The 16,580-nt window shown below is 43.7% G+C and overlaps 1 protein-coding gene across 2 annotated transcripts in view; it reads left to right on the plus strand.

Moving 5' to 3' along the window:
* DIS3L2 (DIS3 like 3'-5' exoribonuclease 2) overlaps positions 1-13,713 on the plus strand; it is a 663,234-nt gene extending 649,521 nt beyond the window's left edge. For both annotated transcript variants that reach the window (XM_073589330.1, XM_073589329.1), the window contains 4 exons: positions 1,474-1,604; positions 1,786-1,890; positions 2,005-2,106; positions 12,301-13,713. In XM_073589330.1, coding sequence (XP_073445431.1) covers positions 1,474-1,604; positions 1,786-1,890; positions 2,005-2,106; positions 12,301-12,399 — 437 coding nt within the window. In that variant the 3' untranslated portion in view covers positions 12,400-13,713. The remainder of the gene's footprint in view (positions 1-1,473; positions 1,605-1,785; positions 1,891-2,004; positions 2,107-12,300) is intronic.
* The last annotated feature ends 2,867 nt before the right edge of the window (positions 13,714-16,580 follow it).

Genomic DNA, 16,580 nt, shown 5'->3' on the forward strand with positions numbered 1-16,580 from the left:
TCTGAAGCTGCCCTCATTCTGAATGGGCTGCTGGATAATGTATAGCTCCGAATCCATGCAGGGTAAAATGGAATCCATTCTGGTTACTCTCAGTATTTACATTTTATACTGTAGAATTGGGATTTAAATGCTATCCGTCACGCAACTTGTCTGAGATTAGTATATACTTGCGCTTGTCATGGAAATAGCATTGATGTTGGATGTTTTTTTTTATCTTCCTGAGGGCCCTGCATTGTACCACTCCATACCATTGATCACATCTTGTTGGTTGATGGCACTTTCCCTCTTATAAACAGGATGTGCTGCAGAGTAACAATCTTTTGTCCCCATGCATTCATTTACATGCATCAATGATTGGTGTTTATTGTACTTGCATATATCATCACATTGCTGATTATTTATGGGCACATTATCTGCCCATGGTGAAGGAACCTTTAGTCCAGAGCTGCGTTCAAAGTGCTCTAGATTTCAGAGCTGAAATAGCACAGAAATTTGCTGCTGGCTGATTATCTGCATAGTTACTTGGTTTCTGTTGCAGATTCCTAGCAGAATCTACATGTATACCAGCGGTTTTCACCACTTTACGGTGATAGTTACTGTGAGGTATACAAACATGTCAACAGATTCCCTTTAATGTAAAGTATCTGTGATTACTTCTATACCGTTATAAGTCTGCGTCTCCGTTGTTCTATAATCCATCAGCGAATTCTGTAAATGAACTCTCACGTGCAAGGTCTTGGTCTGGACTTTCTCCTCCCAGCGCTGGCCTCTTGTCTGCTTGACGGGTCACACTTCTCTGTGACCTGCTCGCCCCTGGCCGCCATCACTCACAAGTGCCATCATTTTTAGGGTGACTCCAATGTGCAGTAACATTCTGATGACATTGTGAGAGCCAGAATATCCATCTGCTCATGTGCTGTCTCTGAAAATGACAGCGCCTTCGTGAGATAAGTGGAACAGGTTACAGAAAAGTGACCGGTCAATCGCTGGCAGGAAGTCTGTGCCGGGAAGAGAAAGAGGCCAAAGATCTGTAAGTGTAGTCCAAGCCCCTGCACTTTGCAAGCTCATTTGCATAAGAATGGCTTCCAAGACAACCGAGACAAAGATTTGTAATATAAAGGTATAGAAGTCTAAAAACCCGCTGACTGGTTCCCTTTTAAGAGGTAAAATCTGCAATGGAAATCCATATCAGAAATTGACACGCTACAAATGGTATAATTTAAACCACAGGTCAAATTCTGTGTGGAATAATTTTATAGGATGTGGATGAGACTAATCTGCTTAAGATTTTCATCTGGGACCCCCAGCGATTCTGAGAACTGGAATCTGAAGTTTTCCTTCTGGATTAGAGTGGTGGCCACCTCTCCATTCTGTGTCTTTAAGACTGCCATACAAAGCGGACGACAGTTCTGGCTTTCTCCAGCTATCCTGTGGGTATATATGAAAGAACTTTATTTTATTTTTTATTTGTAGGGCGAGGACCACCACTGAAATTAATGCAAGAGGCAATACAGAACCAGGCAGACCATTGTAATGACCGCAAAACTGCATCTAAGAGGGTACAGGAACTAAGTGCAGATCTCTTTTTCTCTGTATTTGTAAAGGTGAGACACAAACTAAATTTTAATATAAAGTATCAGCAAGTGGTCACTAGACAAGATATTACCTTGTGGCAAAATACACTATCTTTTGAAAAAAATTCTCAAAACTTTCCTGTTACTATTTAAAACCTCAATATATTTTACAATTTTATTTTTTTTTTTTACTTTTGTGATTTTTCTGCAGGAGTGTGGTCCATTGGAGTCAGAAGCCATGGTTATGGGAGTCTTAAATGAAGCATTTGATGTCTTGGTCTTGAGATATGGTGTTCAGAAGCGGATTTATTGTAATGTAAGCTGGTGGAGCAATAATTAAGAACATAAGTTGTAGATCATATATTCTACTTTGTGCTGCTAGTGATGGATGATTGACCACTAATAGACTGGTTTTGTGTGTCATATTTAGGCTTTACCTCTCCAGAGCTCACATTTCCAGCAGGTGGGCAAAAAGCCTGAGTTGACACTTGTGTGGAGTCCAGAACAAAATGGAGATCAGCCTGTCAAACAGGTAAGCAGGACAGAATTCAATTATTAGTTTATCCAGAGAATCAGACTCGTTAGTAAAATTACAGTTTTAGCAATGAAAAGTGCTTTCCACCAATTATGCCATGGAAGCGGCTTCAGATACAGTTAGTACAGCCATGCATCATTTTTGAGCAAGAACGGATAGAACGTGATTTGATCTGTGTGTTTTGAGTTTCATAGTTTTAAGGCTAAAGGTAGATACAAGGTCATAGGGGGGGATACAAGGTCAACCTACAATCTAACTTGTTGATCAGAGGAAGTCTAAACCTCATAAGGTAGATGCTTATTTCCTAAAATTAGGAGAAAAATTCCTTCCTGACTCCACATATGGCAATCGGACTAGTTCCCTTGGTCAACATCCCAGCAACAGAATCTGGTACTCATAACATGTACCGTAATATTATATTTTTTGTAAAAGGCTTCCAGGCCCTTCTTGTACTTTTTTGTGTGCGTGAAGCAACCATTGCATCACACTGGCAGGGAGTTCCATAGTATCTCTGCTCTTACTATAAAGAATCTGCATCTGTGATAACCTGTCTTGGTCCTGCATTCCAGCTATTCCCTTGATGACTTTGGTCGCTTTTCTGTGCATCCACTGTAGTTCAGCTATTCCTTGATTTGTTAGAAATTTTGATATGTAGAAAAACTAAATATCTCAATTTTGCTTTCTATATTGAATGCAGGTCTGTACTCTGTAGCAGAATCCATGTAAATGAGTGTGTCGTGGAACCTTGTTATTTCTCTGCACAACTATAAAACAGGGCAGAATAACAATTTCACAATTAAAATTTCCAAAGCGGTATTTAGTGAGTCCAGAAGGCTAATTATCAGCTTATCACCTTGGCCTTTGCCTGATTTCTATAATACATGTGGTGCCAAAGGGCATCCCTGATAGTGTGCTCAGTAGAGGAGCGGTGGGCGTGTGGTGTTTTTTATGGTTACAGTACTGGGAATCATGTCTTCAGGGATTAGATATGGCTGCTATTATTAACCCTTTTTAAGAACACCAGTAAATACTAACAATAGTCTTGGCGATGTCTGATGGACTAGAATTCAAAGAGTCTGCATACAATATATGTTGTTGCATATTAAACTCGTTTATTAAAATCTGTATCTATAATATAAAGGGCTAAGCGTCGCTCTGTGCCTTTATAGACTGCGCAAGCGCGACCCGCCTGCGCAGTCTGGCTCCAGACAGAATGAGCATCCAGCGGTGAGGAGTGTGTATGGCGTCTGAGATGGCAGTACGCGTACACACTGCATACCGCGATCTCGGGCGCCATACTTACCTGACCGGGAGGAGCGTTGCCGCAGTGCTTCTCTTCGGCTGGAGACTGGGGCAGGAGTGCGGCCTCTATGCGCATGCGCGATTCCGCGATCCGGCGCCATTTTACTGAAGACACATTTGTAGTGTGTCTTCAGCAATATGGCGCCGGACAGCGCTATGGGCATGCGTGTACTCCGGCGCCAGACTCCTCTCCCGGCCTCCAGTAGAACGTGACAGCACCTGGAGCACAGGAAAGAAGGGTGAGTATAAATGTTTTTTTGTTGTATGTTTTTAGTTTAATAGGGGTGAAGGGGGACCATGCATACCAGTATTGGGGGGTGAGGGGGACCATGCATACCAGTATTGGGGGGTGAGGGGGACCATGCATACCAGTATTGGGGGGTGAGGGGGACCATGCATACCAGTATTGGGGGGTGAGGGGACCATGCATACCACGAAAGGGGAGTGAGGGGACCACGCATACCACGAAAGGGGGCTGAGGGGACCACGCATGCCAGGATAGGGGGGTGATGAGGGGACCACGCATACCATGAAAGGAGGGTGAGGGGGCAGGCATACCACAAAAGGGGAGTGAGGGGACCATGAATACCACGAAAGGGGAGTGAGGGGACCATGCATACCACGAAAGGAGGGTGAGGGGATCATGTATACCACGAAAGGGGAGTGACTGGACCATGCATACCACGAAAGGGGGTTGAGGGGACCATGCATACTACGAAAGGGGGGTGAGGGGGACCATGCATACAACAAAAAGGGGGGTGAGGGGACCATGCATACCAGGATTTGGGGGTGAGGGGACCGTGCATACCAGGATTGGGGGGGGTGAGAGGACCATGCATACCCAGATTGGGGAGTGAGAGGACCATGCATACCAGGATAGGGGCGTGAGAGGACCATGAATACCAGGATACGGGAGTGAGAGGACCATGCATACCAGGATTGGGGGTTAAAGGTGCTATGCATACCAGGATAGGGGGGTGAGGGAACCATTCATACCAGGATGAGGAATAGGATGTCATGCTTATCAGGATTGGGGGGGTGAGGTTACCATGCATACCAGGATAGGGATGAGGGGTGCCATGCACACGAGAATAGGAGGGGGGCAGCACATACCAGGATGGGAGACCATATACCAATAAAAATGCTCGCCACCCAGGCGTAGAACGGGTTCATAGCTAGTATAACATACCACCTATGGCAGTTTGTATGTTAATGACAGGCTGATTTTTACAATTCTGACCACCGTTAATTTGAGGTAATAACTCTAAAACACTTCATTAGACCCCAATGATTGAGATTTTTTTTCCTGACGCATTGTACTTCATGATGGTGGCAAAATTTATTCAATATGACTTTTTTTTTTTTTTTTTTTTTTTTTTAAGAAAGTTATAAAAGCTAAATGTTGACCAGTGATTTTTCATGTTTCCAACAAAATTTACAAATCCATATTTTTTTTTAGGGACCGCCTCACATTTCAAGTCACTTTAAGGGGTCTATATGAGAGAAAATAGCCAAAAGTGACACCATTGTAAAAACTGCACCCCTCAAGGTGCTCAAAGCCACATTCAATACGTTTATTAACCAGGGCTGTGGAGTTGGAGTCGGTCAGAGGTTTGACTTTCCGACTCCACAGCCCTGTTATTAACCCTTCAGGTGCTTCACAGGAATTTTTGGAATTTGGAGAAGAAAATGAAATTTTTTTGTGAAAAGTTAATTGTTCTTCAGATCTTATTTTTTTATTTTGACAAGGGTAACAGGAAAAAATGGACCCCAAAATTTGTTTTGTAATTTCTCCTGAGCATGCAGATACTCCGTATGAGGGAGAAAACCACTGATTGGGCGCTTGGCAGGGCTCTGAAGGGAAGGAGCGTCTTTTCACTTTTTGAATTGTGTAATGACCACTGTGTCCACTAGGGGGCGCTGTATGGATGTCCCAGGAGAGTGGATGTATGGCAAGATACTAAATGACCGTTATGTATCTCAAGGTGGCCTTGAGATGGAGATTTATATGTGTGTTAATCAGCAGGGATACTGCTGAGGTGCTGGTTCAATGTGTCAGGGACTAGTTACCTACAAACCCACCCAGGGGGTGTGTTTAATAACGCTATTGTAAAGTGTATATGTGTGTGTGAAGGACCTGTGATGAAGTCATAGTCATGTGACCCGGTGGGTGTGGCTATGGACCATATAATGTGGCCAGGGTAGGTCACATGGGGTGAATGCAGGGACCCGATTGGTCCGGTTGGAAGGTCTCATGTGGCTACCTTCCTGACAGCATGTGAACGCTGTGTGTTAATGGCTGCAAGTGCCTGAGAGTTCCCTGGAGGGAATGAATATCTGCAGTATGGAGAAGCAGCCATGAGAGAACCCTGACGGGGTGAGATATAACTGTGTGGCTGAAAAGCCTGCATATTGGACATTGCTAACAGAGTGAAGCTCTGTCATTGACGCTATGCCGGTTATATGATCTTTATGTTGCTGGTCATGGTTTATGATGCCTAATAAACCGCATGGACTGGTATGATTTGATGGAAAACCTGTGCCGGATCTGATTTATTAGCTGCCGTGCGAGTGATCCCCTACTTAAATGACAGCGCTACCTCACAATTAGTGGAGAAAGTTATGGGCATTGTTGTAGCCTTGTTGCTGGGAGCAACGTTAGAGGACTGCAAAGTCGGTTGCTAAGGGCAACGCTGAGCCAGGAGGGCTGACGGTTGGGGAAGCCACTGCCCGGCTGTGGTTCTGGAACCGTGGGGCGGCCTAGTGAGTAAGACACTGTCCGGATCGGTGAGCCCAGTGTGGCCGTTTCCCCAGGAGAAAGAGACTTATAGGATACCTCTGCGATAGAGGGGTCCGAGAACCTGCGCGGCCAGCAGGTGACGGTCGTGAAAACCGTGTTGTACTGACCGGGGTCAGTGAGAAAGAGACTGGTGATTGATAGGGTGCCTCTGTGGAGAAGAGGTATCCGAAGACCTGTGGGGCTGACACAGGTAACGGACAGGTGTTCGTGTTGTACTGACCTAAGTCAGTGGGAAAGACTGTGTACCTGGAGGGTTCAGTGAGCAAGGTCCTGGAGGGTCAGTGTTGGGAGATTCTAGGAGAAGAATCGGATCCCTGGAGCACGTGGTATGACCTTGGACCTGGTGAGGTGTGAGTGTTGGGCAGTCTCAGGCGGAGACGGATGTCCTGAAGAGCATCCGCTAAGCCCCTGGACCTGGTGAGGCTGGTGTGTTGGGAAACCCTGGGAGGAGGGCCGCTCCCTGAATAGCACCCGGTGCGCCCTGTGTGTTGGACGGTCTCAGGCGGAGATGGAGCGTCCTGAATAGCACACAGACAGGACAGGTGAGTTTTTTGTGTGGTGTTTTTTTTTTCTTCTTTTCTCAACTCAGCCTGCGGTGGCTCAGTGGGAGTCAAGAAGGTGACAGGCGGCTTCCTGTAACTCGGCGGGGTTACGAAGAGGACAAGCGGCTTCTGGTAACACGGCGGGGTTATGAAGGGGACAAGCGGCTTCCTGTAACTCGGCGGGGTTATGAAGAGGACACCAGCCGCTGTGTGTGAACAGCAGCCGGTGGTATCGGTGACAGCAGGAGCTGTGGTGGTGCCAACAAAGACTTGTGTGGTATCGTAAAAGAGACAAACTGTGTTGTGTGAACTGTGGTCTGAGAAGACCGGTATAATGGACATGGGGAAATCCCGAAAGGGGGCTGTGGCCCAAATCGGGGTGGTAGCCCAAAAGGGGGTGGGGTCCCAGAGGGGGGCGGTGACCCAAATTGGGGTGGTAACCCAAAAAGGGGTGGAGTTTCGGGAGGGGGCGGTGACCCAAATTGGGGTGGTTCAGGAAATGGCAGCACTTGCCTCAGTGGGTATGTCTGGGGAACCGCAGTGTGTCTGTATGAGTTTTGAGGAGTGCGGCATGTATTTTCCGGATATTGACGGACCACAGGTGTGTACCGTGATGCTGCATCGGGAAGGAGTCTTTGGTAGACTGGACTCAGAGAGTCAGGTGACTCTGACAGGAACTCCTCTCGTTTTATCACTAACCGAGAAAAACGCCAGGGTTCGCTGTAAACATGGGGTCACGGAGAACTATGCAGTAGACAGTAATGTTCGAGGGAACCAAAGGTGGTGAGTGCCAAGGGGGCGGGATACCACGTGACTTATTCTATGCCTTGGAGAGGGGCCGGGACTTTGTTTTGTTTGATGATGTATGGTCAGACGATGGAGACGTTTCGACTGTGGGACCAGCAGACACTGAGACGGTGACGCCTCCTAAAGTGGACAGGTCTGATGTAGATGTGACTGGAAGAAGAGGTACATCTACCCAACTGACGGACCTGACGTCTTGTGACATGACGGTTGGTGGGCTAGGAGATGAGATGACTGGGCTAGACACATTGGTGGTGGACGGTAACTGGAGGGTTCACTCAACTGGTGGGACTGACCCAGTGGTACCCTTTGACAATATAATTAAAGAGGTAGTGGTGAGACACGTGCTGGCCAAAAGAGAACAGGATCGTGAGATACAGCTGATAAAGGAGACAGTGGAAGGGCATCTCAAACAAGAACGAGTCCTGAGACAAATGGCCGAGCACAGGGTTGAGGAGCTCGAGAAAGAAGTCTTGGAGCTCAAAGAAACTGTAAGTGGTCTTCGCAGGAGAAGAACTTTGACAGTGATGAACAGCGGCCGGGTCCGACTGGTGGTGGAACGGAGCTGCTGGTGCCCGTCTTGGCAGACGGTCATGAAGAGATGAGATCTCGTGAAGTTGGGGAGCTAAGAACTGAAGACAGTCACCCGGTCGGGTCAACTGTAGTGAGGGAAGTGGCCAGAGCCTCCTGCCCAGGCAGAGAGCAAGGCCACGACCTTCAAGTTTGTGATTGATGTACCAAAAGACATGCAAGAGGCCTGTGCTGAGGAAGGTGTGCATGAGGCTTTCAGAGAGGCGGTCAAAGCGTGTAAGGTGCACTGGGCGCCTGAGACTCGGCAGTTGATGATGTCAGCCAGGGAAGACACAGCAAAGCGGGTGGCTGTCCTGAAAAACATGCATCTGCAGTGTCTCCATGTCAAACAGTTAGGCGGAGTAATATGAAAGCTGCTCAACGCCTAGAGTTAGCAAGAGAGGCTATGGATCGGTTGGGTTTGCGGAAAAAGGTAGTTCCGGTTCCCAAAGGTCTGATTGGGAGAATCATTGGAAGATTCGGGAAGGTAATGCAAGACCTTGTAAATAGCTCTGGTGTGGTGAGGGTGAGGATCCCTCCTGATGATGAAGACCAGGTATCCAGTGAAGAGGGTAGGATTCCCATCCTGGTGGTTGGCTCTGTGGAAAGGCGGAGAAACTTTCGGATGCTCTTGGAGTATCGAGTGGGGTACCTGCAAGAGATTGAGCAGTTGAGGCTGGACCTGAGGCGAATCAAGAGGTTCAGAACACCAAGTGGCGGCTGCCTTCAACCCAAGATGTAAGGACCCGAAGGGGTTCCGCCAAGAAGTGACATGGCAGATGGCTGAAGAATGTCAGCAAGTGGTAGTTCGACTGGCAGGACGACGTTGAGAGACCGTAGTTCCTGTGAGATGCTGAATGGGTCAGACTCAGGCCAGACAGTAGGCCCAACTAAGACTGATGACCGTACCAACCGGGGGAGCTGGTCGGGGAACTGAACAAACAGGGAGAGGAATGTGGTGACTAGACAGTGTCTGATGACGCAGATAGACTGTAACTGGAGGGCCAAAGATCAGGGCTGATATTCTGACCACTGGGGGCGGGGGAGGCCTAACGTAGAGATGAGGCCGTATGATAGAAGGAGACTGTTCTCTCTACCTGTGGGGCAAGGTGTAATGAGTGCCCAGTCTGGAGAGCCTGATGTAAGGTTGTGTGTTCAACCCCATAAGTTTGAACAGAGGGGGGAGGTATGTGGCATGTGGTGTAATGACCAGTGTGTCCACTAGGGGGCACTGTATGGATGTCCCAGGAGAGTGGATAAATGGCAAGATACTGAATGACCGTTATGTATCTCAAGGTGGGTGGCCTTGAGATGGAGATTTGTGTGTGTTAATCAGCAGGGATACTGCTGAGTTGCTGGTTCAATGTGTCGGGGACTAGTTACCTACAAACCCACCCAGGGGGTGTGTTTAATAACGCTATTGTAAAGTGTATATGTGTGTGTAGGACCTGTGATGAGGTCATAGTCATGTGACTCGGTGGGCGTGGCTATGGACCATATAATGTGGCCAGGGTAGGTCACATGGGGTGAATGCAGCGACCCGATTGGTCTGGTTGGAAGGTCTCGTATGGCTACCTTCCTGACAGCATGTGGACGCTGTGTGTTAATGGCTGCAAGTGCCTAAGAGTTCCCTGGAGGGAATGAATGTTTGCAGTATGGAGAAGCAGCCATGAGAGAGCCCTGACGGGGTGAGATATAACTGAGGCTGAAAAGCCTGTGTATTGGACATTGCTAACAGTGAAGCTCTGTCATGGACGCTGTGCCGGTTATATGATCTTTATGTTGATGGTCATGGTTTATGATGCCTAATAAACCGCATGGACTGGTATGATTTGATGGAAAACCTGTGCCGGATGTGATTTATTAGCTGCCAAGCGAGTGATCCCCTACTTAAATGACAGCGCTACCTCACAGAATGTAAAATTTCCTGGAATCATTAGCGGACGTCATGTCCCATTTGGAAAGCCCCTGATGTGCCTAAATAGTGGAAACCCCCCACAAGTGACCCCTTTTTGGAAACTAAACCCCTCAAGGAATGTATTTAGATGTGTGGTGAGCACCTTGAATACCCAGGTGCTTCACATAAGTTTTTAACGTTGAGCCATGAAACATGTAACAGAAGAAATTGTTCCATAAAATTTTGTTGTGCAATTTCTCCTGAGTACACCAAAACTTCATTTGTGTCACAGAATTTTATACCATTGGACTGTGAAAAAAAAATAACTACATTTTTATCACCAAAATGTTTTTAGCCTCAGATTTTACATTTTCACACAAGAACTGGGTAAAAATGGCACCATAATTTGTCCCACAATTTCTACGGAATGTGGCAATACCCCATATGTGGCAGTACAGTTCTACTTAACCATACGGAAAGACTTGGGAGGAACGGAGTGCTATTTGCTTCCTAGAGTGCCTATTTTCCTAGGACAGTTTGTGGACGCCATATACAAAGCCCCTAATTTCTAGAAGAGCAGAATTTCCCCTCAAGTGACTCCATTTAGGAAATAATACCCCTTTGGGAATTTATCAACATATGTAGTGACTATTTTGACTCCATGGTGGGTATTTTCCAGAAACAAGCAGCAATAAATGTTGCCGAGTGAAAATGGCAAACTGCCCCTGTAGTGACCAGTACGTTGCGGTCACCAGTACATTATGCCCAGCCTGTGCTTCTGGAGGCCTGAACCCGTAAGTTAGGCGGCACTCATCTCTTCAGAAATGCCAAACATGTGAACGCTATATGTGGTTTAGGTACACTGTGGGGCTCAGAAGGGAGGGGTCATTTGGGTTTGGGAGCAGATATTTTACTGAATTTCTTTTGGTGGGTGAGGAGTCATTTCACTTTTCCAGAGCCTTTGTACTACCAGTAACATGAAATCCCCCTATATTTCTTTTAACTGATGACAGACCTGAGTGGGGACTTAATTTTTTTTGTTGATTGAGTTGAAACTTTTATTGGGAACATTTTGCATAACGTTTGGGATCGTATTTATCTGGCACTCTACGCTGAGCACTTACTTTGGGGTTTCCATCTAAATCTCTTGAGTGACGTATATTCAGATGAAACTCCCAAGGGATCCATTCGCTATAATGAAGCAGCAGAGTTACTCTGGACTCTGTCTGGCCTCTGTTCAGCGGAGTCCTTTTCAGAAGTGCACATTATTGTGGTCGACAGCACTTTTATGCAGTCCTAAAAAGACGGACACCTCCGGATCACAGGTGCTATGGTGTCCATCTGCCTCTTTGTAGGAAATCTTCCGCCAGAGGTTCCATCTGAATCACGTATTTCAGAGATTTACACGGAAACCCTGGTGCAAGCGCTCAGTGCAGAGTGCAGGATAAATATGTGCTGAGTTTTACCGCGATCTTTGGGAGGCAGAATGAATTGTCGTTCCACGTGTGGTAAAATTGATAAGATATAAGAGAGTTGTATTATTCGGGTCAGTACGATTGCAGCAATACCACATTTATATTGTTTTGATTTTTTTGTTTTGGTGCTTTTGCACAATAAAAACTATTCTATAGAAAAAACTTTTACATGGTTTTATTATGAGAGCTTTAACTTTTTTGTTGTTCTGCTGACGGAGCTGTATGGCAGCTTGTTTTTTGCGGGATAAGATGAAGTTTGCAGCAGTACCATGTTTATTTGGATCAGTCTTATTTATTGTGTTTTATTCTACTTTGGCAGTATGATGATAAAGCATTGTCTTTTTGTCTTGTTTGTTGTTTTTTTATGGTGTTGACAAAAGGGGTTAACTAGTGGGACACTTGTATAAGTCAGATTGGTCTGGACGTGGCGATACCAAATATGTACTTTTATTATTTTTGTCACACAAATGATTTTTTTTGTTTGCAAATTCTTAGAATTATTTTTAAAAAATTAACTGTTCTTTTTAATTTTTAATAACTTTTTTTTTTTTTTACTTTGCCCCACTATGGGAATATCATTTTTTGCAGGCTGATCGCTTGTGTAGCATGGAGATGCAGCAGCATCCCAATGCTGTGCAAGCTGTCAGCTGTGCACTGACAGATGATATACAGTGCATGAACAGCAACTTTATCAAGCAACTTTCAGAATATTTATAGCTGTAGAAGTGTAGAATGTTGCTGCTATAAGTATTACACTATGATACAATATTAACTGGGAAATCATTTTCAATCCTTCCACAGGTAATTGGCATCTTCACGTTATTAGAGGTGGTTCTGAAGTCAGATAATGTGCCTTTGAAGTATACGGCGGTGCTAAAAAGACCTGGGGCTGCAAACTGAGCTGAGGACACTTCGGAGCACCGAGTTTTTGCACATCTCCTCATGCAATGCTTATTTTATCATCAGTGCAATATCCAAAGCGAGGAATTGGCTGAATTATTCTGTGCAGTGATGTGCTACCTAATGGCCATACAGTGTACAGTATCATGTTTTTATTCATTATTTTGTTTTATTTTTAATTTAGTGTTTTAATTGCCTCATTTTTATTTTATATTTTTTGTGGATTAGAGGATGAACATGGCATAGCCGCTTTCTTGTATTCATTAAAGGCATAGGTACATTTTTACTATTTTTGCTTCCAGTGCATCTAAATTTAACGCTGCAAATGGACTTAAATATCTCCTATCCTTTTTGTTTCTGCAGTTTTTATAAAGCCCTTTTCTGTCTTTTCTGATTCAGTATTCGTTCTGGCATCGATCTGGATGGCTGCGTCTTACTAACCTGCTAAGGTTGATTTCACACGTAGCAGTTTTTGAAAAACACACATGCAAGTTGTTGTAGTTTGTTTTGTTTTTTTTGTTTGTTTTTTTTGAGCCAAAGCTAGGAATTAAAAAGGAATCGGAATTATGAATGCATTTATGGATCCATTTTATGTATACATAAATTCTGTCAAGTAGGAGAATTAAACTAAATTTGTAGGATCAAATTATATGGGGTTTGTTTAGTCTTTTACCATGAAGAAACTGTTTTCTGAAGAGCTTTAGAAGCTTAAAAAAAAAACATAAACATTGCATAGTCACAAGTGTCACTGTTTAGGTTTTTTTTAGATTCACTGGAACAATAAGAATAGTTTTAATTGTGCACCGATCCGTTAAGATTTATTTTTGTTTGAAGATGGTAAAACTTTTCCGATGTCATATTCATTGAATATACAGGAAAGAAAAAAATGTGACTTGGAAATTCATATTTTTACACTTTTTAACAAAATATTTATATTTTATTTGTTCTTGGATTATTTTTACCTTTTAGCAAAATGTTTACAAGTTTTGATGGATTTTATTTTGCACTCTGAATTTGCTTTGTAATGGATATGAATATACCCATCTATTGCCAGAGATGGACAGATTAGACATGAGCTGGAATTTTTCTGTCATTTTTATTTCTTTTATTAATTTATTAGTTGCGGTCTTCTAATTGGACAGGTTATCTCCATCACCCCACTACTTGTGTATTACCGTACTCGTGGTTTGCCTTCTGCATACTGTCAGGAGTTTTATTCCCATCTTTTGTGTTTGACAGTAATGTGTAAGTCTAGACCTGTATTCTCCTGATTTCTGTAATCCACAATTAAATAAAATGATCGTCTGTCTTGTCTTATGGTCTCGATCTCTGTGACGGGCGTCTCCAAATCATACAATGTAAAACACCTCATTTGAACTACATTTATGTTACTACTTACATATTAGAAATATGGGTAATAGGCATAAAACAATATATTATACTGTAGCTCTGATCCATTTCAACTTCCTGTGCAGGATCTGTAATGAGAAAATATGGCTGTAATTTTAGTAAAACAAATATATTCCAATAGTGGGTGAACTGTGAAAATGACATTTTCAGTCCAAGTTTAGAGTTCTGTTGGGGGAAAAAAACTCTTTAAATTGACAATTTGTCACCTTTTTTCTGACGTTAGATTGCCACCATTCTTCCAACTGAAGTCCAAATAGGTGTGTCTCTTGTTTTGGGGTGGTTAGGATTTTTTTATATATAAACACAGTACATGTATCGGAGGTATTCATTTGAGGATACTCTCAACATTTACCCAATATGTAGAAGTGTGTAAAGAAATCATTAGATCCAGGCATGTCTGAAATAGATGAAATGTTAATTACTGACCCTGTCTGGGGAAGGGTTTATACCATTAAAGGGAACCTGTCAGCAGGCCTGTGCTCAGTAACCTGCAGACAGTGTCAGGTTGGTGCTGTTATACTGATTAACATGATACCTGGGTGATGAAATCCATCTTGTGGTTTAATCTTTATTTTTAATTTTCAGTTAATGAGATTCTCGTGCTCTGGGGTGGCCTGTGGGGAGAGGGGGTTCTTTAAGTGGTGCTCTGCTTAGGTATTCATCCTTATGGCTTACGACCAGTCCCTGATCTGTGACCTGCCCCCTATTTTACATACTGTATATCTTATTGTTTGAAAAAAAATTTAAAAAATTACATTTATCATGAAGGTGGCACCTGCACTGTAGCATGATACAATCTATAATAGCCTTATATTCATTTTATTTAGTCATATGGCACCATTTCTGATGGAGACAAATTCTTTTCCTCTAACAAAATGGTGCCAGCAGTTGCATTTATTGCTTTTCGAATGATGCTGCGCAAGCACGGCTGTCGGCTCCATTTTGATTATCTTTTTTTTCCTCAAGAAATATTTGACTAAAATGAATATATAGATATTATAAATCATATGCTACAGCTATACAGATGAATATGTATTCAGAGCACCACATAAAGACCCCCCCCATAGGCCGCCGGAGTATGAGAATCTAATTAACTGAAAACTACAAATAAAGATTACACTGCAACCGCAAGACAGATTTCATCAACCAAGGTATCATTTTAATTGGTATAACAGCGCCAACCTGACAGTCTGTAGTTTACGGAACACAATCCTACTGACGGGCTCATTTTAAAGGGTAGTTTTTCCCATCTTTGAGTCAGCTATATATCATTTATATACATGACATTTTTTGACATCCCATTCTAAATCCAAAGGTATTAAAGCAAAGTTTTCTTTTTGTTGCTATAACTGCTTCCAGTCTTCTGGGAAGGCATTGTATATGAATTTCGTTGTGTAGAAGGAATTTTTACAAATTCATCTATAAGAACATTTCTGAGGTCAGATATTAATGTTACATGAGAAGACTTGGTTCACAATATCTGTTCTTCCTCATCCCAAAGGTGATCATTGGGTTTGAGGTCTGCGCCATAAGTCAGTCAAGTACATACACTACTTAACTCTTCAAGCATGCTTTTAGGGACCTTGCTCTGCACTGTGGCGCAGCCATGCTGGCATAGAAAAGGGACTTTATCAAACTATCCCCGTAAAGTTGGACGCATGCAATTGGGCAAAATCCCTTAATGTGCTGAAGCATTAAGATTTCCTTTCACTGGAACTAAGGAACCTGTCCCAGAGGGGTGTATCTAGGTTTTTGGGCACCTGGGGCAAGAATTCAGTTTGGCGCCCTTCCCCCTGGAATCCTCCAAGCACATAAGCGATTTTCACACTTAATCACTTGCTGACAACCTGCTTGTTCTAATTCAATGTAAAGTGAAAAACACAGAGAAGCAGGAAGAGAAGCTCATTGTCACATGACCATAAGATTGAAAATCACATATGAGTCAAGTGGCCATGTGATGACTGCTGGGACCAGCAAGCAGAGCTGAATCCTAACTGAGTATGCTACATGCTGTTAGGATTGGCTGCGGGGCTTCATTTTATAGTTAAAGTGCTCATTCAGGTTTGAGATGAAAGTCTGCAGGCTTCTGAATTCTCACAGTGCATGCACGGCACACTTTTAGGATTCTCCCTTGCACAAATATGAGATTTGTATACTTCTTGCCACCTTCCAACTAGACTTGTCCGGCCTCACTCAATTCCTTTTCATTGAGTGAGGCTACACATCTAGTCGGCATGTGACCGCATGTATGCAAATCACTGGCACAAGAGAATCCTGACAGCGTGCAGTATGCGCTGTGAGAATTCAGAAGTCTGCGGTCACATAGAATGACTGCAGACTCATCACAAATTGGACAACCTTTTTAATGATCCGAACATAAAAATGAGAATTAGTATCACAAATATCACTTAGATTTGGATACCTTACATATGATGTCTCTGATTTAAGTTGTTCACTTCCTCTTCATCTTGTCCAGTCGCCATGATGACTTTTCTCATCCACATCTTGCCTCTGCAGATTTTCATCTTCAGTCTTCTGAAGCACATCTCCACACAAAGCTCATAAAGATGGCAGTGTCATTATAATGCTCCTGAATAAAAATATCTGTCCTACACTGAGCACCTGAATAAATAAATGCCCCTCACTATGTTCCCTTCACTAAATATGGGAATGTTTAGTTTGCAAAAGAGAAGACTGAGAGGAGACTTAATAGCTGTCTACAAATATCTAAAGGGCTGTCACATTGTAGAAGGATCAACTTTATTCTCATT

Source organism: Dendrobates tinctorius, unplaced genomic scaffold (assembly GCF_039654945.1).
Source record: "Dendrobates tinctorius isolate UK_male_01 unplaced genomic scaffold, ASM3965494v1 ptg000107l, whole genome shotgun sequence".
Classification (NCBI taxonomy): Eukaryota; Metazoa; Chordata; class Amphibia; order Anura; family Dendrobatidae; genus Dendrobates; species Dendrobates tinctorius.